We start from the raw sequence: 25,488 nt of genomic DNA on the forward strand, positions 1-25,488 counted from the left end.
GGGGAAAAGTCCTGCACTGTGGTCTGGAGAGGAGGAAGATGAGGAGGCAGTAAGGTAGCGGTGGGAACCCTAGAGCCCCTATTCAGTCACAGAGCCACAGCCATCTCCACAGTTATGCTGTTCATTGTGAGTCTAGAACAATACCTCGACCTCCAGCCTGGTGGAGCTCTCTTAGCCTGTGTCACTCCTCTGACAGCTCCTAGCATGCTCCAAAGACCCCATGTACTGCACCAAGACTGTTCAAACTTGACTAGTCCCTCACCAATTGATTCTTGGAATCTTCTTTGCTGCCCCTGCAAAGTTGAATGTTGCCTTCATCCCTGAAGCCATTAAAAAATAATTTTGACGTAGCTTTTTTTCTTAAGTTTGGAACTTTCCTAACATGCTATGTTTCTTTAGTTCTATAACATCATTGCTACATATACACTGAGAAGCAAGCTTAGAATTAGCTTGCACATCTCTAGCTGTTTGCTGGCTGTGTCTTGCTGAAAACAACCTAGACGTCTGAGCATAAATCATTGTCATCTACAAGGGCATTCTTGTTGCACAAAGTAAATAGATTCATAAGAGATGCTTTCATTTGCAGATGTTAGAATCAGATCAATCCTACAGTGAAAGTGCAGCTCCAGAATTACTTCAGCCAAGGAAATTTAGTTTTGCTACAGCCCTATTTCCTTATACATTTTGGCATAAGTGTTTTGCATAACAGTTTGACAGCGAAACTGCCAGAAAACTGATAATATAAAATAATATAAGTTTTCTACTAGCTTAGCTCCCAGAGTTGACTCACCATAGATCAGATCATGGTAGCACCAACTCACATTTAAAATGTTTTGGTACTGCATTAGAGACACAATTAATGCTAGTGATTACAAGAGAAATAATTGTAGTCCTTCCTTCCAGCTGAAGAGTAAAAGGAAAAATAACAAAGCATTGTGTTTTATAATACCTTCAGTCTCTTTCCTGGCTAGACACATAAACTGATTTGACTCACAGAATCAGAAACATTATGATCTCTTCCAATTGTTCTACTTTCTTTAATTACTCAACTATTCCATTTGGTTTTCATCACTATCCAGTGTCACTTTTAGAAACAATAAGCAATAAATGGAGAGTTTACTCTTTCTTTTTAATGTAGTAACAGAAATACTTAGTAGAATAACAGAATAATTTCAGAATAGAAAAAACATGCCCTCTTTGGTTCAATAATAAATTAATTCTCCCTGTTTTCTTGTTGATGTGGAGACCAAGAAACAACTCCTGCTATCCTAAAAGAAACTGCCTGCAGAAGAGGTGACTCTCTTAAGCCTACTTATGATGCCAGATAGTGCTTGGTAATTGAAACTAGACAATCTAGAGATCAGTAATAAGATGCAAATTTTTAACAGTCACTGCAAAGCAGAACATTAGATGTAAATATTATTATAGGTTTTAGAATGCTTGAGATTATTCACAATGGCAAAATATCTTTATGAGACAGATGCTATTACTCAGACACTTCTTTAAGCTGGAAGTTTAAAACCTCTAGGACTGGCCTGGGCTGTTTCCTTTGCAGAAACAGCTTTAGTGGCACCTCATGTAACTTAATCTCAGATGAAAGAAAAAAAATTCTAGTCATGCATCTTTGCATCCTGTCTACGCATCTAATGAAACCTGTGTCATTTGGACAAAGGTACTATATATAAATTAAAAAGTTTCACAATTTATGGGCAAATCTGTCAAAATGTTGTAGAAAGGCAGATTGTAAAAACAACTTCAGTTGTTGTTGAAAGCTTCATGATAAATACTGAAATCTTGGAAATGTAATTTAGTAATAGTTTATTTTAGTCAGGAAGACATGGCATGAAAGTTTTAGTCAGGAAGACATGGCATGAAGTTTATTTTAGTCAGGAAGACATGGCACTTAGTGCCATGGTCTAGTAACCACAGTGGTAGTGGATCAAGGGTTGGACTTGATGATCTCAGAGGTCCCTTCCAACCTGGCTGATTCTATGATTATATGATTCTAAGTATGAAAGGCTTAGTCCTGAGGTAATAAGGTTCAAAAAGTTAGTGAATTAGAATTGTAATGCCCTATGGCATCCCAGCTCTCTGTTGAAAATATAGTGTTGGTCTAGGCTTTATTCATACCTCTTTTTCCTCATAACTTACTGGCACTCTTCTCTAAATGGCAGTAACTTGTTCAGTCTTGGGCAGCCTGAATCCCATCAAGCAAAGAGGAAAGACAAATCATTAGAAATCTTTTCTTTGTACCATCCTGGAGAGGTTAAGGCCTGATTGTACTTTGCTATCTTTCCTCTGCTCAGTTTTCCCCTACACTTTGGGAAATGTTCCAGTCTGTCTTTCTGTGCCTGCTCATAGGTGGGTACAATTTGTTCCTTTTGCATAACTACTTCTGTGGAATGCTCCTTGACCTCTGATGGTTTGCTTTACCCATAAAGATGAGCTCATATCAGTTTATTTTTCAAGGGATTATGAAGTCCAGCTGCATTTGAAGTTGTTTGCTGTATCAGGTTCCTATACTGATGACTGATGTATGTATTGACATAGTAAATGCCAGTCCTCTTGGTGAATCTCTAGAGTGAATGTAACATAACATGCCCTGTTCACAAGGAACTCTTTTAATAGCTTAATTTCTGCCAAAATTACTTATTCTGGCTTTAATTGTTATTTGTGCTAGTATATCTCCGCTAAGACCAAGTGTGCTTCATTAGAGTAAGTAGAAATAGACCTAATTAATTTCTTCTCCCTGTAGCCACAGTGCAATGACAAAGTAGAAAAAAGAGAAAAGAATCAATCATAACTAAACCCCCAAACTATCAATATATTATCAGCAAGATTTTCCCATATGTGTTGAGATTATTAAATAGCAGCACAAAGTCAGAATTAACTGCAGGACCCTGAAAAGTCACAAAGTGACACATCTGCAGCACAATATTATGACAGAAGGATGAACTGCTCAGGAAAATAAAATGGACGTTCTTTAAATTTTCAGGAAATTAATTTTTCTAGATAACTCATTATGCATTTTTCAAGACTGTGTTACAAGGTTTCATGGAAGAAAATTTAACTGCTAAAGGAGAGCAGTATGAAGAATATTTAATTCTTTTTATGAAATAGAAACTTGGTGCATGTCCTGATTTGTTTGTTTTTTTTTTAATAAGCTCACATTTTTAAAATTTTTGCTCTGTTAGAAGTATATCTCACTGGGCTTTTTGGTGCGTTGTTTTTTTTTTCCTGTTTGCTTTCTTGATTTGGGTTTTCTCCTTTTTCTTTTTTTCCCCATAAATATCTAAAAGTAGGAACTGGGTACTACTGTCTTGTGTATTACCAGAAACTTTTATTCTCTTTACTTACATCTGTGACAGTATAATCCCAATAATAGCCTTAGCGGAAGTAGCTCATGTCTGTAGTATTCTCAATTATTGACTCTTTGCTCAAGAACAAGTAAATTAAAAAATGTATTGCGGAAACCCCTGAGCAGGGGAGCTCACAAGCCATTCCTATAGGGACTCTAAAAACATATTTACAGGCCAAAGCTATATGTGGGATATGGAAAATCCATACTTGTTAATTTAATGGGAAATAGGCATTTGTATCCTTTGGGAAAATTGCAGAATTCTAGCTTATGGGTTTATTTAGGTATCCTCTCAATCTTTTTGTGTTGTTTTGCTGAATATTGTATGACATGCCATACAATTGCTGAGAGAGCATTCTATTTCTGTACTTGTTAAATCATGCCAAAATATACAGCCTACTGTGCAGTCAAACCAAAAGGGATTTGATAATTTGAAATTCCTTTTGCTGATATGCTATCCCATCAGTATAGTCTTTGCCAAAAGGAAATCCCAAAAAAGTCAAAAATATCTGACAGTTGTATTACCTAAAACATTTGCCAGCCCAAGAAATCTAATTTTACCAGACGTGCCTTGCCATGGGTGAGTGTATTTGCATTCTTAAGAAATGGCAGGTGACATGTGGTAGTGTACAGGTAGGTACCAGAAAGAAGAATGTTTTTGCAAAGTTTAGAAGAATACTTAGCTTCAAATTCTCCTCACACTTCTCAGGACACTCCCATGTTGCTTTGTCCACCTTAATGACAAGCTGCTGTTCATTATCAGAGACCTTGTGATAGAGGTTATGAGTTCTGCTTTGAATAGACCTCAGAAAGATACAATTTGTCATGATCGTGTATCTAGAAACAAGCGGTGAACTGCAGCGTTGCTTGGAAAAACTGTAGAGTTCAGAGTTTGGGTCAGTCATAAAATCTGGCAGGGCAGGAGAAGGGAGCTGCAACCTAGATGGAATATCTTAAGACCAGTCTATGCAAATACAAGGTGATTAGGAACCTTATCTTCTCAGATCCCACCTTTTGTATTCATGTGATCAAATTGGCTGATGTGATCAAGTACTGATGCAGTGTTAACAGGAGACCAAATTCGGGAGCTAATACTCCAGCTGCTGGAGTCTTCTATTACTGACGACAAAAGCTTTTAAACTGCAATACAGCTTGTTTCTCTTTCCTTCATAAGCGACTGAGATTGAAAAGAAAGTCATAATGAAGGAATCAAAGTTGTTTCACTGTAAAAATGGAATCAGATAAACACATGTTGATTTCAAAATTTTTATAAAATGCATTTGCATTCTTTTAATTAAATAAGTTAGTTCACATCTTGTACTGTTAAAAAGAACATAAGCTGAAAACTCTCTTATCCTCAGATATGAATTCATGGAGAAGATTTTTGACACTGCTTTCCTATAATACATACCTTCAATAGTCAGGATGTACAGATACTTCCCTCTCAGTCTGCTCTGAGCTTTCCTTTCAGTGCCTGAATTTCCATTTCTCATTTCCTTCTTTTATCATCACATCCCAGAATGAATGGTGAGAAGCTGACTGCACAAAAAAGGTCAGGAATTTATTATTAATACTAAAAGCACTTTCTTTATGTTTGCAAGTTTAGTAATGCAGAGGAATATATCTTGAATATTGTTACATATGTAGCAGCTCAGAATTCCTGGGGTACTGGTTCATTAAGGAAAGGACAACATGGCTATTCTTCAGGTGATAGACAAATCCACTTACTTTGTTACAGTCTATAGTCTTATCTTTTCAGTAAACTACAGCACATCCTTATGGTTATAGAAATAGCAAGACACAATATTGAGTTGTGTCAGTCAGAGATGTGAGGAGGAACTGAGGCCCTACCATTCCATATATGCCTTTTCCTTTAAGATGGGTTGTAGATCGTTAGAATTGTATATAATTAGAATACACAAATAATAAACCATAAAAGTGTGAATATGTAATAATAGAAAACACTGCTCTGCTGGGCATAAGAGACTAAAAAGATGACTTGTAAACAAATGTATTGCTAACTCAGAGCACACAAACTGGACTCCTTTCAGATGGAACTGAAGTGCAAGATTTGCTCCTCCAACTACAGCTGGGCTTTTTGGTCCCAGGTCTAGAATGTGTCTGTAGTAAAACCATTGTAGATATTTGGTCTACAGGATCATTTGTACAGATCCACTCCTACCTCACGTGTTAGTGCAGTCAAAGCTGCCTCCTATCCACACTGGCACTAGAGCTGCTCCCTGCAGCAGGTGAATCCCCTTCACACAGGAGTCTCCCAGTCTGTACAATTTCTCACTTACTGTCTCCTTCTGGCTGCCTAGGAGTTTTTCCACTCTGAGCATGTCCAGTTGCTCTCAGGATGAAGTGCTCCCCTTTCCCAGGCAAACAGGCAGCTGTTCTTCATCCAGTCACAGGACTATTCAATATGCCTCTCCTAGAGACTGCATAGAAACTTATAACGTACACTGGTGTTCTTCAGAGACACTGAGCATTGCACCTGAGAACGAGATAACTGAAACAATTCAGTACCTGTACACCTTGTGGTTTCTGAGAAACCTAAAAACTTATAGAAAGAAAATAGTTCTACTGCTGGTTAGACATGCGGTTTCCTGTCAGGTGAGAGGTGAACTCACAGACTTCAGGATTTACTGCCCTGGAAGCACTGGTGGCTTTTTGGCAGTGGATGAAGTTTATAAGCATGGTCAGCACATATTGCAGTGTTGAGAGGGGAAGTCTGATTTTGCATGCACCTGTTTCCAGGCATGGTGGGAATGGGAATAATGATGCACTCTAGGCAAAAACATGGGATGAAGAGGCTGTTGGGATCTGTACAGCTGTCTTCCAAAATATGGCATTCCTACAAACTAGCTTGGCAATACGCTGGAGCAGAGCAGTGGGAAGCAATAAGTAACACCTCTGCCTATAAAGAAAGGAACTGGAAAATAGTCAGCCTGAAAGGTTGACTACAGACTTCCATAAAATAACATTATATCGGAGGAACTTATTGGGCAACCTGGGTATTTCACTATATCTGAGGAAATGAGTGAGCAGCTGAGAAGAGCACATCTGAAGAAACAGAGGAGTGCATAGTTGGATCCTCTAACACAAGGGGTCAAACTGTAGTGCTTAATTATATGCCTCTTCTGTGAAGTTCAGCTCTGATGCTGGTGTGAAGTGACTGATCAAAAGTGAAACTCGTATAGGGACTTCAATTTGGATCAATAGCAAGGAAATAAAGTCAGGAGACTCCATTGGGTCCTTTTGATTCACTTGCATCCTCATCCTCAATGATTCTCTGTGTTAGATGCTATAATAACATTCTCATTATCTTGTTTACTGAAACAAATGGAATCACTGATGAAGATACACTTTTCCTTTCTAATTTAGTGTTTGAAATTTCAGAATTAAAATGCTTTAAAGCCAACAGTAGAAGACAGGCAGTGACATGGCTCTATAAAACACATGCTGACAATGGCAAAGTGCTGAACTGTTAAAACTGTCACAGATATCAAGGGTTTTTTACATTAAAGTGCTGTCACATGAAGGGTAATTTCCTGCTTTTCAAATTACTAGTCAGATACTGTCTCCTTTATCAGTGGATGTGTCAGCTAGTATGGAGAAGTTGAACAACTTTTTCTCTGTAAATGCTAACCATATGCAACTACATTCAAAACTGATCCTGAAAACTACCTGATCTATAGACATTTCGTGCTCCCCATTGTCTAGCTACCAGTACCCCTGAAGAATATCAGTCAACATTATAAGTTGACTTATATGTAGGAAGTTTTGCTGAAAATGGAACCAGGATAGAAAAACGTACTGAGGTTTCTCATAACTATATAGTGTAAAATACGATAAATGCTTTCCATTGTATTTTGATAAAAGTTGGCAAGGCATGTTCTTAGCCAGGAGCATTGAAGGTAACTGAAAAATAGGTATGAGGTTTTTGGACTGCAGTGTTAAATCTGAAAGTATTTGAAGTAGAAGTTTTCCTGTTAGCTAGACTTAGTCCCATTACAGTCATGTCATTCTAGAAGCTGCTTTGTGACTAAAGATTCCTATTAAGAGGGAAAGGGAGCACGTTAAAAAAAAAAAAGTGGGAGAAATCAAATACTCTGTCATTCCTACAGCTATTCAACTCAGTAGTTGTATTTTAGCTCTTCAAGTAACTACTTATATGTGTATCTGTAGAACAGGTAATTTAGGGATCTTGATTGTTCTATAAGTACAGTACAAGCTGGAAATAAAATATTATCTGCCCGGAAAACTTACTCTCTGAGCAAGCAAGCTAGAGAGAACTTGGGCAGGGGGGAAGGGAGAGGTGGCTCATGAATGCTTAGGAGCAGGGATGAAATTCTGCTAGGAGGGGAATCTGCTCCAAGGGGGTGAGAGTAGAGGAGAAGAAAAAACACTGAACTGAATGGACAAGACAGACTGGGGGGCAGGGGTAATGATCCCAGAACCCAGAGATTAGAGGGGAGAAGGCGAACAGGAATTCAACTAAACAACCCTAATCAGCAAAAGGGCAAGAGTATTCAGAGTGTAAATGTGCAAAGTGATTAAGCATTGAGGGATTTGTGAACTCTGGCATATTTCTGTGTTCCACATAAGCTATACACAAGTCCAAAAAACAAGGCTGCTGTTGTCTTGCATCTCATTTTCCTATATATTGCTGTGGAAGCAGTATCACCTTTCTCCACACTGTCTCATCTATACAGCTCTTTACAACTGAGGCTCCTTCTTACTGCTTGTAGGAAGGCGCCACACTGAGTTCTCAGTGTTCACTAGGATATTGAGACATTATGATACAATAATAATAATGTAGAAATTATATAGAGAAGGACAGTGTATGACTAGATGAACCAGTGTATGTAGATAGTATAGATAAAGACATTTTTGGCTATCTACCAGTTCTTTCCAGTGAGATATTACTGTGATCGTTCAATATTTCACACCTGAGACATAGATGAAGCAGCCTTCGAAGAAATGAAAAATTTACTTATATAGGAGTGTAACAAAAGCACCCTAAAGCAGCACGACTGGTATAGAGTACATCAGCAGGTACAGGTTTGTGAAAGTAGTTATTTTCACCTTCTGCCTTGTATCCATAGTTACTAATACATACACCTGAAGTCTGTAAGCTGTGTATCTGTGCTTCTTCAAATAGAGGTTGTCTCCCCAGTTTAAAGGGTATTTTTACTTGCATCATGTAGACTCTGACTAGAATATGAAGTGAAACTTCATAATATTTCCTTGAGTCCTGTCACTCATTACAAGAGTGAAGAGATCAGTATCTGCCCCTCTGCTTCCCCTCATAAAGGTGTTAAAGACTGCAATGAGGTCCCCTGTCAGTCTCCTCTTCTCTAGGCTGAACCTGTGACTCTGTTTATTCTGTGAAATATTTATTAAGTGAAATAATGAAGACTCAAGAATCTCTCATAAGGAAGCATATTAAGGCATGTCACTGGAGGCTGTTGATGGCTATTTTTGTAGTATATCTGTTTAAATCCCCACATCACTTAATCCCTGCAAGTCTTTTCCTCATTGTTGATCTACAGGTTTTGGATTACTTAACATTTATTTCATATAAATCATGCAAAACCATCTCAGAATAATATGCTGAAGGCCAAGCCAGAGCAACACCTTATAAGGCATTTCATACCAGTTTCAACATGTGTCTCAGAAAACATCTGTGAGCACACGGAGTGCTTTCCGCTGATCATCATAGTACGTGAGTCAAGCCTGCAATGCCTAGGGAGAGGAGTTACTTCTTAAAATGTGTGTGAAACCTAAATGGATTTGAGAGAAACTGTTCTCTAAAAATGGAATTATTTCTCTGTCACTGTGAAGATCATTTAACTACTATCTCTTAGCAAAAAAAAAAAAACCCCACAGAAAATTCAAACTGATGTTTAAACATTAACAAAATGTCTTCAGATATTTTATTATGTTACCTGCCTAGGAAAATATTTCTTCTTATTTAAAAAGGAAGGAATGAAGAGATGTCTGAATTTGCCTAAAGCTGAGGGTTTCATTTAAACAAACTGAAACCAAATAATGTTCAGTTCTGTAATAAAAACTTTAGGTTTAGGCAACCAAAACTGAAATGTTACTGACTTGAATTTTCTGCTTTTAATTGCAGGCAAACCATTGGTTAAATTTTTTAATTTACAAGTGGCTTTCCCCCTCCCCCACCCTGGTGGCATATGTATGGTGGTTATATGTATGGCACTCAAATAGGTTAATTTTTTAAAAAGGCACAAATAACCTATGCCCTTAAAGTGCCTGCAAATGAGGTGCTTGATTCAGTCATTAGTGTGGGGTCAGCTGCACAATTCAGACCTCAGTGAGTACATCCTCAAAATATGTGAAGAATTTGGAACTGGAATTTAGGTTTGGGTCCCTTTCAAATTCACCATTTTTCAGAAAAGAGAGGAAGGAGTCATGCACTTCAGGCTGAAAAGAATCCTTCAGAAGTTAACATTAGTCTTTTACCAATTATTTCCTCAATTAGTTTTAGACCAGACTGTTTCATAGTCTTTTGAGTTTCTTTATGGTTTCTGGTAAAAGCACAATATATCCGAAGTGTGATATCATCGGTGACATGCTGAGAATAATGCAGTGAGCACAGGGTTAAGAGAGGCTCCTTTCTGCTGTGTTAAGAACTGTTCCCAGCAGAAACCATGGGAATCTGATATGATTACTGGGTGCTTTCTGCAGAACTGTGTCATTATTGTTAACAGATTTTGCAGTAGAGAATACATGTGGCAAGTCCCAGAAGAAGACAGACTAGGCAAAGGGCTGAAACTTTGACTAGTAATTGTTACCAGCTCCTTCCTACCATTGCCTCCCACACCAACCACTAAAAGCTAAACTTCTTTGTGGGAGCTCAGGGCAGCAATTCCAAGAAATATTTTTAATTATTTTTTTCAGAAACTACCTGATACATTTTTCTAAATTTTAACAACTGCTATTTCAACCAGCCATGTATTCAAGCTGTTGTTAATTCTTTCAGAACGATCTTCCTGTGAAAGTGGCTCATGAATGTTGCTGGTTAAAAAAATAGTAAGAATTAGACTATTTATAGCTCTAGTGACTAAGCACATAGACTGCAATAGTCATACAGGAGAGGAATCTCATGATGTGAGACCATCTGGTAGTCTGTGAAGGAGGCCAAAGGCAGTTTTCAGTGCACATCTGTAGGCCATCAGGTCATGCATATTCCTTCCAGAAAGAAGAGCTGCTTTTGCAATAATTGCATGCAGCTTCTTTTCAGAAATGAACATTTTGTTATTAGATTGTTATCCACATAGGATGTTTTGTCTATCTGACAGCCTGGGGTTTAAGGATGGGACTTCTTTGAAAAAAGGTTTAGAACTGAGTGAATTTACGTATGCTCTTAAAATAGAACACAAAGCAATGTTAGAGGTTTATTCTTTGCATAATGTCTTTAAAGTCAATAGATGTTGCAGGTCTTGAATTGTGTCTGTTACAGATAACCTATAAGAGATTAATAGAGTCTAAAAAATTGATGATTTTGGTTTCATAACACTGAAGGAGGACATGGAATGTGAGTTTTTCATTCCTTTCCCGTCATCTGACTAGATTTTTATTGCTTTTAGCTGGATCTGCTATATCTTATTTTGAAAGGCCAAGTGGAACAAATTAAGTAAGAAATAGTGTTTCGTCCAATTGTGAATGAAAACCTTTAAAAAAATTACAGTAGGAATGGTCATCAATTTTCTATCAAATTTTCACTAGTAAACTGTGATTTGTTTGAATGAGTTATATTTCATTAATTTATTTTTTTAAAGGGCTTCTGTTATCACGCAGTACCTTGTTAGAGTGGCTTGGCTGCTTCCTTTCTAACTCATTCAGCCTGCTTCTATGGAGCCCTGGCTTTCAGGACTTCACATCTGAGGAATATCTGCTACATAATCCATTTCAGGGTTGAAGATTGCTAAACTGCAAAGAATGGTCTTAATGGTTTTAGTTCCCAAGCATGAACTTCCTCCTCAGGTGTGCCTCTAAGGATGTCCTGGTCCCTGGGACTCAACTTCTCAGTTGGTCATGTCTTTCATAGGGGTGAAGACCACAGGTAACCGTGTACTCTAGTTTGCTCTGTTGTTAAGGCAGCATGCACTTCTCAGTATTTCTTCCGGGTATTTGTTTTTTCTTTGGTTCTTTTAGTTGTGCAATAGAAATGGCAGAAACATCCATTGAGTGGCAGTGCTTAGCCCTCTCAAAATTAGGAGGAAAAGAATTTTTTTCTCAATTTCTTTTTTCTTATTTTTGAATTCTAGGTAGTGTAGATGTAATTATAGCAAAATTCCTGCATTTTTGTGTTGTGAAACAGATTAGAACAACAAGCTGAAATTTGTATTTTAGCATGGGTATAATTCTGTGTCTTGAAGGGAGAGTTTGCTTTGAACTTCTTCCTTTGAAAGGTTGAAAAGGGCCTTCACTTTATGTAATACGTTTTGCATTGAAAAGGCCACAGTCTTTTGCCCTAAGCCCTCTGGAAAATTTAGGTAGCTCTATTAGATAAACAGTGATCTTAGATGAAGTTAAAATCACCTGTATGTGTATTTCTGCAACACAGATCTTTTATACAAACCTGCATTTCTTTCCTTCTTATCACATGAAATGGTGGAGAAGAGTCTCTGACCAGCAGTCATCATCTAGCAGTTTGCAAGCAGTATGCTGAACAAAAGTGCACAACCCTTAGCAAAAGTATGCCAAGGTTTCATACCAATGCTGTTTCTGGCCTGTGAGCACTATTCCAAGCAAAACACTGTCAGAGAAACCAGTTCTATTATGTATTCATTGGAACAAGGAGTAAGTTCTCATTGTAGCACTGAACTCCACAGCCTATTCAAAACCTTTTACTAATAAATTAAAAGGCAATATAATACTAAGAAATACCAGAAATTAACTTTTACCTGTAGCAAAGCAATTGTATGTCTCTCTTGAAAGAGTTATGTACACATTTTTTCAGAGAGTTTATACTGACTGCATTACACACACACATGCTAAAGTAGTCATTAATTGTGTCAGCCACTGAGTAGTAACCAAAATCCCCCAGGTGTAATAACACCGTTCAGAAGCACTCATCTACAGAGTAAAATCTAGAATACTGTACATTTGGCTTTGTATCTTGCCAAATGAATCTATACAGGTCTTCCCTATACTGTAGTGGACTTTCTGTTTCCTGTTCCAAGTAAACCAGCTAATGGTTTCATGTTCATTGAAACTATCTCAAAAGTTTTCTTTGCTGCTAGATGGAACAAGAGATTCCAGCGAAAATCTTACCTAACCTAAAAACTGCTTATCTTAATTCTTGATGAAAGGCAGTTTAATTCTTCAGGATTTTCCTCATACCTTTTGTTTTGTCTATTCATGCCTGACTCAATGTTTAGCTGAATTGACGTGGAGACTCCTGGGCAGTTTGCACATTGTACAAGAGCTCTGCTTTGCCCACAAAGTGGTTGTTAGAGACCATCAAGTTGTGTCACCTACCTAGAAATCAATTTCTCTAAACAGGAGGCTATGAACTTCTCAGGGCCCAGAACGTGCAGTGAGGTGCTCTGAGTTCTGGGCCCTGTGCTGTTTGCCTGTGTTGTATCAGGTGTGGCTATATAAATATTGTGCCTTCCTGGACCCCTCTCGTGTTTCATTAGTCCAAGACGTTGAGTAAACATTAGATTTGGATGCTTCACTTACTACCAAAGAACAAACTCCGATCGTATTCCCGGAAGAACTCCAGTGTTTTGTTGGGCTGCCTTCCACATAGTCATTCAAGTGGTGAAAAGCCCAAAGAACATATTGTTTCTTTTTGGGTGCTTTCTATTCCCTGTCCTGCCACTGTGTTGGGGATTATCATCCCCAGGAAACCTTAGAATAAAGGAAGCTGATCAACCATCTGCTGAACAGTGTGTACAAAACACAAGGTTCTCTAACCCTGGACAAAATCTGTCTTGATATTGGAGAATTTTGGACAGTCACAGAGGGTTTGTGGGAGTGGTCTGCTTCCCAAATATTTCCCCAGAGCTTTGATACTACACTGCGCTCCAAGGCGCTTTCTTTCCTCCCTCAGGTTCCTTTGGGCTACAGACATCTCCCTGCTGTCTCAGCACTGTTTTCAGCAGGATATTGGCTGATGATCAACAAGTGAGTGTCAGAAGGACAGTATTTTTCCATTAAATGTTCCAAGACTCTTTCAGGAGCCAGGCCCATGCAGCCCAAACTTAGGTCTATATTACTAGGTACCACAGTTGCTTAGTAACAGTTAACATCTTACTTGTCTTCCTGTGCATAGGCTAGAAATGTACATCATCACAGAGGCAGCCCAAATATGTACATGGACATGACAAACAGCGTTATCTGGTGGATCTTCCCTAGGTTCTGAATACAGACTGAGGCGCCACACAAACAGGCAGCCTCTGTTCTTGTTACCTCCTGAATACAAGGCAAAATAATAAAAGACCTCTCTGTTCATCCATGTGCCTCTTGAAACTAAGTCTTTATGTTATCTGACAACATGTAGAATAACCTAAGCCAGACTGTGCCAAAAAGGATTCAACATTTGGGTTTAACCCTTACAAGATGCATTACTCTCCCCACTCTCAGCTCATAGCCCAGTACCATTTTCAAGTAATTTTTCATCAGATAGTTTGCCTCTTGTAGCTGAAATACAAACCACTAGTGGGACCAAATTCTATCTCAAAGATACATAAAGGTTGTTTCAGTTTGCTTTGCTCCATGTCACCTTTGCAATATGCCCAAGTTTTCAGTCTCCATGTACGTACAGAACCGTGAACTATTAAGCTACTGCTCAAGGCTGGTTTTCCGGGTTGTTTTCTGCCTGATTCACCAATACTAAGTTTTCTTACTTGGATCAGTGTTATCTGGATAGGCTGCATAGACATATCTATCTCTGGTGGCTTTACCACCCTGCACCTCATACTCACTGTGTAGCATTTCCCAGTGAGACAATAATCCATCTGGGTGGCTCTTGCCTCCCTTTGCAAGTTATTGAATCTCAAAAGTTTTTGCAGTGACTTCTGAGGTGACTTTACTCCATTTTAAGAGGACTTCCATATTTCCTGTAGCATCTCCCAGTGCCACAGTAGGGACTTCAGCCCTCATGGGTTCACATGGAGAAATTGCTTTAAGTTCTCCCTTAAATTGCTGCTTTTCTAACTGCAATGTTAGGCAAGGCATTGCTATAATTGCTAAAAGCACTGCTTTTTGTGTATTTTCTGTTGGATTTGCTGCTTGTTATTAGTGGAGTTTAATAATTGTTCATAGGATTTGTTATTAATTGTTGCAGTTGTTGCTTCAGCAGAATATGCTATAGAGTTGGTTTTGCTGCTCCTTCCCCTTTTACTGCATCTTCTGGATCCATGTTTTCCCACAGTTGTCTGTGTCGTTCATGTTTTCCATTACATACGGGTAACCCAGCCCAAGCAATGTTTGTCACAGCTCCAACAGAAAACTTTTCTGCCCCTATTACTAATCAAATCGGAAAGAATGAAGTGTTTTAGTCCACTGCATGAAAAAAGGAATAATCTTAAGCACCTATGCCCTCTAGCCAATCTGGGGTCTAATATGGAGGGAACAAGCCTCAGTGTCTGTCCCTGTATCCACCATCCCTTGCACTGCTCCTGCTACAGGTGACAGTGACTGTCCCCGAGGGCTGGGACCTTAGCCAGCCCTTGTCAGTGTCTGTGCTGCTCCTGTCTCTATCAGGCCTCTCCACTTTATTGCATTTGGAGACATCCTCTATGCCCTGCTGAATTCTCACAGTAACGACACCCTAGTTACTTAACTTTTCATGTGCAAAGGAAATATTTTGAAATCTCAGCTGTTGATCCATTTAATAGAGAACATCACTGTATAAATTTCTGCTCATTAAAAACAGACCTCCCATGTATACAATAGAGGCAAATAAGCAATAAAAGGTATCTAGTAATAAAAAAAAAGATGATAGCTTGCTTAAGTCACATGGATAACTTCAGTCTACTATAACAGATCAAAAAATCAAAAAGGAGTTTCTTCTTTTCTAAAACAGAGTTGTCTTCGAGCACAGACTTTTAATTAAACAACTTATTGTATCACTTTTGAGCATAAAAATGGATTTTCAGTCAGAACAAAACTTGTTTTACTTATGTAATTATCAATCTTATTAATATTTACAGATATACACACGATTTAATACACAAATATTCAAACTTTTCTTTCAAACACAGAGAGGCCCTAGTAAGTTTGCATTTAGTTTAATTGGTTTCATTAATTCAGTCATTACTTGTATCAGTGTCTCTCACATTAATTTTAAATGAGTGCATAGGTAAGTACATGTTTAGAGCAGTACACCAAATATACAGATTCACACAGACCTATTGAACGCAGTTGGTGTTTCTTGTTTCCAACAGCTAGTTTTCATTTTTCCCAGGACATTATACCTCCTCCTTGCAGAGTGGTTTGGCCATGGTTTCTAATTGTGTGAGTCAGATGTTCTTCCTTTTCCAAAGCCTCCCACTTTTGTATCAATCTTTTCCAGATTAGAGAAATGTAAAGCATTTGAGAATCGAGCAATGCGATGAAAGATTCTAAATTTAAAAAATAATAGTCTGTGAACTGAAAATGTATAACTACCAAAAACCAAACACCAGATACTTTTTGATACAAAGGGATTTTCTTTCTGTAGAATATGAATTTTAATTTAAGAACTTCCCAGTCATCTTCTTGGCATAGATTTTAAGCCACAGATGAGACATTTAATAATTTTTTTCTATTCCCTAGCACATAGAATTCCAGTTAAAAAAAGAAAAAGTAAATCTAATTACCTCCTTGTATCAAATAGTCAGACTCACGAATAGTCAGACTTGGACACCAGTGAGGCCACCTGAATATGTTTCTTTTCCCACACTGGTGAAAGGAAAATCTTAATTACGAACAAATTACTATGGCAGAATGTGTTTCCCCTACTGTGTGCAGTAAGTGTCTGGTTAAAAGAAAGCTGAACAAAGCAATTTGATCCCTTCTTTTGCCAGCTATAGGGCCAGCACTTCAGCCTGTTAGTTTCTTAGAAACCCAGCTTCACTGAGTTTTCCTAACTACTGTTGGTCTGACCATAATTGTGAGTAGACCCAGTCAATACTAGGAATGTGCTGATTTATTGCAGCTTTATTGCAAACAGAAACCAGATAAGTAATGAGGAGACAGTGCACTAGTAGAAACTATTTTGAAAAATGAGGCGTTTGGCATCCAGTAATTTTTTTTCAATTTCTTAAAATATGCTATCTGAATACAGACTTGGAAATATGTAGGTGAACTGATAAACTCTACTGTTAAAAAAAAATGGTCTGGTTTCTGACCTATTATGCTTGTGTCTGTTCTAATGAGGAAGTCATAAAGCTCTTCATTCAGAAACTGAAAAAGCAACAGCCAGTGGAGAGCACAACACTGCCTCAGGGGACCAAGCCCCACCAACAGGCTAATGAGAGTCATCTGTCTCAAATAAATATGCTAGAAAGGGATGAAGACAGATGTTTTTTAAAGTCAAAGATACGGATGAAATCTTTCCAAACTCTAAGGAACTTTGCTCTTAATGTGTGATTCCTGTGTACCCAGAACTCTGCCAGAGGCCTCCCACTCCAGCAGTCTGTTCCAAGACCCTACAGGAAGACATTAAATACTGAATTTCTGGTTCTTCCAGAGTATTTGGAAATAACAAATTTCAAAACAAAATCTATTGGAAATATTGCAATTTATATAGAAATATCTCTTCTTTATTTATTTGCAAACAGGTATGAAACAACCTCTAATCCTCTTTTCTTGTGCAGCCTACCTTTATTCTGTCAACAGAAATACGAGTCCCAAGACCAGGTGAGCTGTGAGCCTGACATACTCTAGATACCTGCTCTAGATATGCTCTAGATAGGCTTGGTAACATCCATTTCTGGTAAGGCACTTCTATCAAACCATTAAGTTATGGAACAGAATAGCAACCTGGCTGGCATTTGATATTGCTGCAAAGTGTGACGGCCTGTGCAGTGGCAGACCTGGGCTGAGCAGGCACAGCTGCCTGTGTCTCTTACCCACACTACCAGTAGTCCTGTGTGACAGGGTAGAAGGCACATGAGTAGTCCCTTTCCAGTGCTATCATGCTCACCTGAAGCCCATGGGTGAGCACAGACTCGTGTTCAGAAAGTCTGGATACACAGTTTGATTGTACACATGTTTAAACCACTATATAAGCAGAGCTGCCAAAGTGTAGTCTGAACATGTGGATAAATATTTATACTTAACAGATGCCACTTCAGGAGAAGTCAACATAATTCCCACCAACAAACACTATGCAAAAAGCCCATGAAAACAGATCCATGACTTCAAAGTCAACAAGACTAAGTTTTCTCAGAGCAAATCTCTGAGCTGAGAGTTCTCTAAATCTATGACATCTTCATTGGCAAAAATGTGCTGGATGATTCTGAATGTCACAAAACTGCAGAAAGACAGACATCCTGTAAGCAGTCAGGCTCCAAAATGTCTAGCACGTAGATAGCCTGAAACACCACCTGAAAGAATGCTCAAAAATTAACAAAGAGAATGAACCCCATGCATTCCTTATGGTTTACATCACCAGGCAAACAGGGACACATCTTACACTATCATTACTAAACCACATAGCTTAAAAATTATTTAGTAGCTTAGAAAACGAGTCCATGAAAAATTACAATTTAAATTTTAAGAGACCATTACTGTGTAAAATGTATGTCCATATTTGTAGCGTTGTTGGCCAAACTGAGTGCATGGTAGTTGCATTTAGTATTCTCTATCTTATTACTTGCATGTTCTGGGCACAGTATTATTTGCTAAACACAAATATTCTTCCTGTGTTAAATTTAAAACTGCTTGTGTATGCAATCCAAGCCAGATTTTAATCAAGTTCCCAAAGCTGAAAATATTGATCACAATATTATTTAAGTTGTACTATCTCATACCATATTTGCATACGCCACAAAAAGGATCAAACAGCCTCCTAATCCAGAGACTAAAGACTTCTGTCCAGCATCAAAACCAAAGGCATTGAAATTCCTTAAGAAATACTGTGCTTATGTTATTTCTATCAAAAGTAGAAGCAAATAGTCAGAAATGCTTTGGGGAGTATAATCACTTTTCACAAAGTAACCATCATGATTTTGAAATCTTGGTAAGTTCACAGAGTTTAAAGACACAGTTAAATACCTACTCTTCATTTAAAACCAACCCCAAGTTTTAACTTTTTAGCTGTCTCTGCCTCTGAACCCAAGCTAATTACCTTCAAGTATCTCAGCACTGTAGTGGTTACTGATCATATTCCATAAAGTGTTTCTTTGCTGTGGTAATGTATAATAGGAAGCAATGAGATGTAAGGGTTTTTAGTATTCTTTCCCTACTACTAAACCACTACAAAGGAGAATGTGTTTATATTTGTTCTTACATTTCAAGGTATTTTGGAGAAAGCAAAGCAAAGTACTGATACTAACAACATCTTTTTTTCATCTGAAAAACACCACAAAAGGAAAGTAGAGGTCTAGGTGATACTGTCTTTCATTCTCAGAAAAGGGAACTGGGCCATAGGGAATTAAGTGCCTTGGTCAAAGCCACCTGCAAACTTTATCTGTCAGTTCTGCTGAACTGAGCTATGGTGCATCTATTTATATTTATAAACACATATATATTTATATTTGCTGTAAGGATAGGGCGTATCTTTTCAGTGTTAGCTCTGCTTAAATGTAGTTGTGAGAACCAGGATTTTTTCTGAAAGTTTTGTAAAACAAATGTTCCATGAAGTGATAATAATATTTAATTGACTGTAGTGACACATCAAAGCAAGTGGCGCAAAGTAATGTGCATAATAAGCAAAACTCCTGGGTCAGTGGAGAAAGGTCTTTGGCAAAGGGATTGAAATCAACAAATATATGTTGATGTAGAGATTAGACAAAGTTTCTCTCATGTAAGAGACAAGACCTAAAGGTTATATGACTTCAAAAGGTACTTTATTAAAATAGAAAAGTGTGTTCTCTTATTGTCACAGCTTTAGTTGCTGTTTTATATTTTAATACTGTATATTTCACTGCATTTTCTGATAAATGATAGAAAATTAAGTTCATATTTTTATAAACCCACCTCCAATGTATTTGGACGTTATATACTAGATAGTATACCATCATAGTTTCCACATCTCAGTGTGTTTCTGGATACCTTTAGTCATGGATCTGTTTAACCAGCAAAAGAAACAAGACCTGGGGGATCACCTGATTGTACAAATTCTTATTGTTACACTAGGATCTGTTTCCGAGGTAAACAAACTTTGATTTCTCCATGCTAGTGTCCTAAAATAACTGCTGTACTTGTGTCAATGTTCGTTCACAAACCTGTGTGAATAGATTTTTAAACCACCAACTTTCACTTTATTTTTCTTTATCAACTTTTATAGGAATTTAGGGTTCACAATGAATGCAGAATTAAGATATGGTAAGCTTTTAGTGAGGGAGATAGAGAGCAGCTCCTTGCTTTTGCTTTCATTGTTTTTTTCTCTATTAAGTTTTCTATGACACAAAATTAACTATTTTGGCATTTATTTCTATCTTATTACCAGTAGGCATTAAACTCTAAAATGTGTCTCTAGTGCAGCTTGGTTGTATCATTTTTATACATAATATATTCTATTTATATTGTAGGACATGTGAGCTGTAACATTCAGAACTGCTGTATTTTGTCTCACAGTATGTATATGTATTAGCAGTATTACGCATGCTTGTCACATACATACACATATGCGTAAATATATATGGACCACACAGGGGGAAAAAAGCTCATTTTCAAATTATACCTCTTCTTTCTAAAGGCAGCTTACTGCTCATTGCTAAGGAATGTAACAGTCCTATTCATAGCAATTTCTGACACAGCATTTAGTGTAACCATACAGAGACATAACAAGCAAAAGAACTGGAAAATATTTGTATAGTTATTAAGCACTAATAATGCTGATAAAGAGCATGACTGCCACAGACATTATGCAACATGGAGTAGTAAGTTCTGTTTCTAAAGGATGTGGTTTGAAAGAATAGCAAATAGTTTGCAAGAGTTAGAGTAGAATTTTTTTTAAGGGGTAGCATTACTCAGCAAGTTTTACATGTAAGAGTCAATTTGCTTCATTTCTTTGGGGTTTTCAGATGTCCAATTTTAGCTGGCCACAGGGAGTATATCATTCATGTTTTTTAAATTGGGAAAAGGACACATTTAGGAGAAAGAAAAGCATAATAAAAATAACAACAATGACAACACCACGAACTATTTAACTTCTGAAGTTTAAAATAATTTAGAAATGTGATTCGTCCCATGTCAGAGGAGATACTAAAGGTAACTCTTCAGCTAAGTAGATGGAGGGAGGGGGGGAAGAAAAGGATGACAAACTGTTCAATCAACTTTGCCACAAAGAAAAATATATCATCAGGCTGCAGTCTCCTGCCTTGCACGGTGGTGCTCTGAAGAGAGTTTTTGGCCTCTCAGGCATGTTGCTGCCACTTGACACAAATCACTCTAGACAGCAACCCATTTTTTGCCAAGTGTTTCCAGGGCGGATCATGGGACAGAGCATGTTACCACTTGCTCTATGTGATTTCTTTCTTTCTCCTTCCTCATTATGGTTGTCTGGGCACAGAACCAAGGGTTGGGCATTTCAACACTCCATAGCTCCTGTGCTGTTCCCTGTTCTCACAGCACCCTGGTCACCACACCTGTGCCTGCCCTGTCCCAGGTCGGCAGCATCTGCGGGGCCTGGCAGCCATCCCCTGGGACCCAGGGGCTCAGCAGGCACCCATGCTACAGAAGCTCTGCTGGAGACTGTCTTCTCTGTAGCCATGCCAGGGACTCACTGTATTTCTGGCCCATCCTTAACCTGGTACATTTGTGGCCCTCTTCAGCCCCAAGCCTCACACCTCTGTGCCTGCCCTACATCTGAAGTGGTGCCATGAGCTGCACCTCCTCATTATGCTGAAGGTTCATTCTCATGTTCCTCCCTTGCCCCAGGTCTCGCTCCTTCGTGTCTGCCTTGCCATTTGTCTTCTCACCACACCTGGTTCCAACCATCCTTCCAGCCTCTAAGCTTTACTTCACCATGTTTACTCTGCTTCCAAAACAGCAGGAGGGCACAGCTCCTCAATGCTGCCCTGCCTGTCCTACCACCTCTCAGCCCAGGTCCCTGAAGCTCTGTGCTGCCCCCCTGGCACCACACCTCCTCCCAGTACTCCAGATTCTGTGCCTCCTGTCTCCCTTTCCATTTTGAGCTCAGACCCACTGTCCTGTGTCATGACTGCTTGGTGGCACATATAAAATTGAACACAGACACTACCCAAACCTCACTAATTTGTGGTTTATGCTCTTTGGATGAACACTGGGTTTCTGCTTTACTAGGTGTAGTAATCTATTTGTTCTGCCTTGTAGGCATGAAATGAAATATAGGACAAGACTTCAGGTATCAGATGGTTGCTGGGATGACAGGTCTCTGCACTGACCTGTTGTCCTCACTCTCTACCTTCTCTAGCTGACTTGACATGATTCAGTGCTTTCTATATTATACTTTTATGGCCTGATCTTCTTAGCCTTAAACTGAGTCCACTGAGTACTGTGGTTATCATTATTCCTAAAATACAAAGAAATGCCTCTCTCTGAATTTCTTTTTGTCATTATGGCATTAAGTAAATTTAACATATTTATACCTGATTTTCTTTCCTTTTTTTTTTTTCTGTTTGATTATTAAGTGAAAGTGTGAAACGTGAACTCCTTTCTAGTTTCAGATCTGAATCATAATGAGAGAGTTCTCATATACTGTCTAAGCATTATTTTTTATCATCAGAAGAAAACAAACCACATTTTATTTCTGGTGATAGGGTCTCTGACATATACTAGAAAAACAAACACCTTCTCATCTTGCTTTGACATGTCCCTATGTTACTTTAAATTACTACTGAAGATTGTCAAATCAACTACTAGGGTCTGAAAGGTAGTTCCAGTGGTGTCTGGATACTTCTTAATAAATACCTACGGTTAGAATCTTAAAACTCAAATGCAAATCCAAATTTCCTTCACACTCTGAGACTCATTTGGCAGAGGGGAATTTCAGTTAAGTTTCAGACTACACAGAGAGTGTAGTCTGAATAATATAGTTTTATTTTACAGAAATATAGATGGACCGAAAAATCTCAATTTTTCTTATTTCATTAGTGCATTGAGAACATTTTTGTATTAACAGAAGCATTTAATGAATGTTTAACTCCTAAAATACTTTGACCACAGACTTATTAAAACAGTGTAGATCCATGTCAACTCACCTAGTAATGCAAAAATCAGAATGGAGGACACCATCATTAAAACGTATATTTTTATCACAAGTGAAATACTGACATCTTCATAGAGTTCTGAAAAAAAATAAGAACCAGAATGCCAAAATGCTGCACTTCATCATCATCAGAAAAAAAACCCTCACACTGAAATATTAATGATTCTAAAACATTTAATATCCATTTGCTTACATTTCAAATTGGTTCAGAATGAAACAGTATTCCCTTCAGTGTCTTCAGGGAGATGGAGTTTGAGGAATTTCATGTCCCTGTTCTTTGCATAGTCTAGTAAAACATTTCTAGTAAAAAAGTTATTAAAATGTATCACACAAGAATGTCAAAGGGGCTCATCATTGACAAGTTTCACCAGTTGCATCCTGCAGAAAACAGCACTGGCTCAGGTGCCAGAGCTCAATTTGGCATTGCATATTCCACAGCATCTACAGTGAACTGAGTGCCAGCAGGACTGACTTATACACGTCTTGTTACTTTGGAAAGACATTTTTGTCTTTACAGGATAAATACGATTTCTCAGAAGGCAGCATTACTTACATATGGTTCCTCAAGCCTTGCTTCCCACAGTGTGTTCAGATAGCAATGTCCTGCAAATGGAAAAGCAGATCATGGTTATGATCACCCTTAGTGTATGTCTGAAAAGAGGCTGCATCTTAAGTTCGTTATTTCATCTTCTCCACAGCACCACCTCCTCCGTCTGAGACATTTATGTCTGTTTAAGCTAGTCAAGTCAACAACTCAGTATTGTCATGACTTCTTCAGGGCTCCATACATAACATGAGATAAATATTTTGTATTTACTGCTAATCATCATTCATCAAGTTGTTATTCTTGGCAGTTATGCCAAGTCCATCTTTCCAGAGGAATAAACACTTGCATTAAATTGAACAAGGCTGGACCCTTTATAGTATAAATGAAGGAGAGTTAATGGTATGGCTTGTTTCCACTTTTATGGTTTTACTTTGTTTTGTTTTAATTTTAAGCCATGACCAGGGAAGGCTGTTTGGAGTAGCTGTTTCCTAAAGAATACACTTTCAAGATGGTTGTTAAGTAAATATTTTGTAATGTGAAGATACTGCATAGCTCCTTCCTACATTATTTGCAGATTTTCAGCCCCATTCACTTCAGGTGTTTTTACACTGTTTCCTAAATCAGTCAGCAACTAATTGACAGACGGATTAAGATGTTAACTGACAATTCTGGAAATGGAATAGCACTGTAACAGTAAATAGTAGAATGGGAAAGAAAAAGATTACTAGGCTAATTCTACGGACAATGAATAATCCACAGGATAATGACAGATCAACATTTGGACTATCAAACACATATCCTGCAAAAGTGCCAAAACCTTGATCAGAACACCTCACTCAAAATTGGTCCAGCCTCAACTGTTCATGTTTGGCATTCCCTTAAAGCCTTAGAGCAGAACAATTAGCACAGCAGATTCATTTTATACAGTTTATGAAATGCATGTTCAGTTAGAATATCCAAGTTCACTAGATTTTGGACCAGATGCAATATTTTCAAAGCACTATGGTTTGGAGGAGCTGGAGCATGAGGAATCTTTCTGTTCTGTTCCAGAGAGGCAAAGTCAGGTCCTGGAATATATTCTAGGGCCCCTTCTCTGCCTCATAAGGACCTTTGCAGCAGGGAAAACGTTTGTCTTAATGCTGTGCCCCATCATTGTATGGATGAACATACTACTTAGTCTAGATTGGTGTTTGCTGCCTTTTCTGGTAAGGTGGCTGCTTGATCACATTGAGGAAAAGCCATTATGTAAACCACCACTATTTGGTATTTCAAGGGAAGATAAGTAAGTTTTAATTGTTTGGGTAAGCACAGTGTTATTACTTTACAGCACTACAGCTTAGCTGTTCTACACATACTAATGGAAAGTACAGAGGATATAGATATAATGCGACTTTGAGCCTGTAGGAGCCTGTACGCAGTCTGTGTTTGCCAGGAAGCACTGACAACTCTGCTAACTGCATGCACTGCTGTGCATATGTGCAGTGGACAGAGGAATAGTTTTTTATGTAGTCATTTTGCTTATTGCCTTCTGATGTCCTGCTGTCCTGCAGTGGTGCCTCTCAATAACAGGCTGATTCCTGCCAGCCTAGAGTTCAATTGGAAGTATAGGCATACACAGACAAGGTTTATTTTTAATAGACTTTACTGAGTATATTTGTCCACTTCATCTCTTATTACAACAACAATTTTAATTCTTGTAACAAATCCAGTCTGGCAGTTCCAGAGACATTTTCTGTCTGTCCAATAGGCTGTAATTACAGAGCTACCCCAATTTAGACCACCTGAACTGTGCAAGCCCCCTTTGATGGGGCTGTGAATCCGAGTAAGGCAGTTTCTATCATTCATTACTCCTTTATCTGCTTTTCCTTTGTTTTCTCTTTTCCTACTTTGGTGTAACAGGCTAAAAAAAACCATGAAGGAAACCACAGGAGTACATTAGAGACAAAAAAAGAATGCATTGCACATTCTATTTTCTGTCCTCATTATATTGCGTCCTTTCAGAAGAATGAAATGAAGTAATGACTCTGTCCATCTCTCATTGTGCCTGGCGCACTCATTTCTACGAATCAAAGCATAGACAGATAGTTTTGCATTGTCTGCTCATCTGTCCATTGTCTGCTCATAAATCCACCCCTCCTTACTGCCCTTGGGGCTGTTCACATTCATACTGAAAGTTCACAATTTCCTTGTCAGTTT

General features: G+C 38.2%; 1 protein-coding gene across 9 annotated transcripts in view; it reads right to left on the reverse strand.

Moving 5' to 3' along the window:
• Positions 1-25,488, reverse strand: part of F3 (coagulation factor III, tissue factor) — a 71,942-nt gene that overhangs the window by 29,861 nt on the left and 16,593 nt on the right. For 2 of the 9 annotated variants that reach the window (XM_032695974.1, XM_032695968.1), the window contains 3 exons: positions 23,299-23,348; positions 19,532-19,620; positions 4,770-4,897 (listed from right to left, as the gene is read on the reverse strand). In XM_032695974.1, coding sequence (XP_032551865.1) covers positions 4,770-4,851 — 82 coding nt within the window. In that variant the 5' untranslated portion in view covers positions 4,852-4,897; positions 19,532-19,620; positions 23,299-23,348. Of the gene's footprint in view, positions 1-4,769; positions 4,898-11,194; positions 11,286-15,994; positions 17,938-19,531; positions 19,621-23,298; positions 23,349-25,488 lie in introns of those variants that run through there. The other 7 variants (XM_032695975.1, XM_032695970.1, XM_032695971.1 and 4 more) reach the window with 6 other exon arrangements.

This window comes from Chiroxiphia lanceolata, chromosome 9, assembly GCF_009829145.1.
Source record: "Chiroxiphia lanceolata isolate bChiLan1 chromosome 9, bChiLan1.pri, whole genome shotgun sequence".
In the NCBI taxonomy this organism is placed as follows: Eukaryota; Metazoa; Chordata; class Aves; order Passeriformes; family Pipridae; genus Chiroxiphia; species Chiroxiphia lanceolata.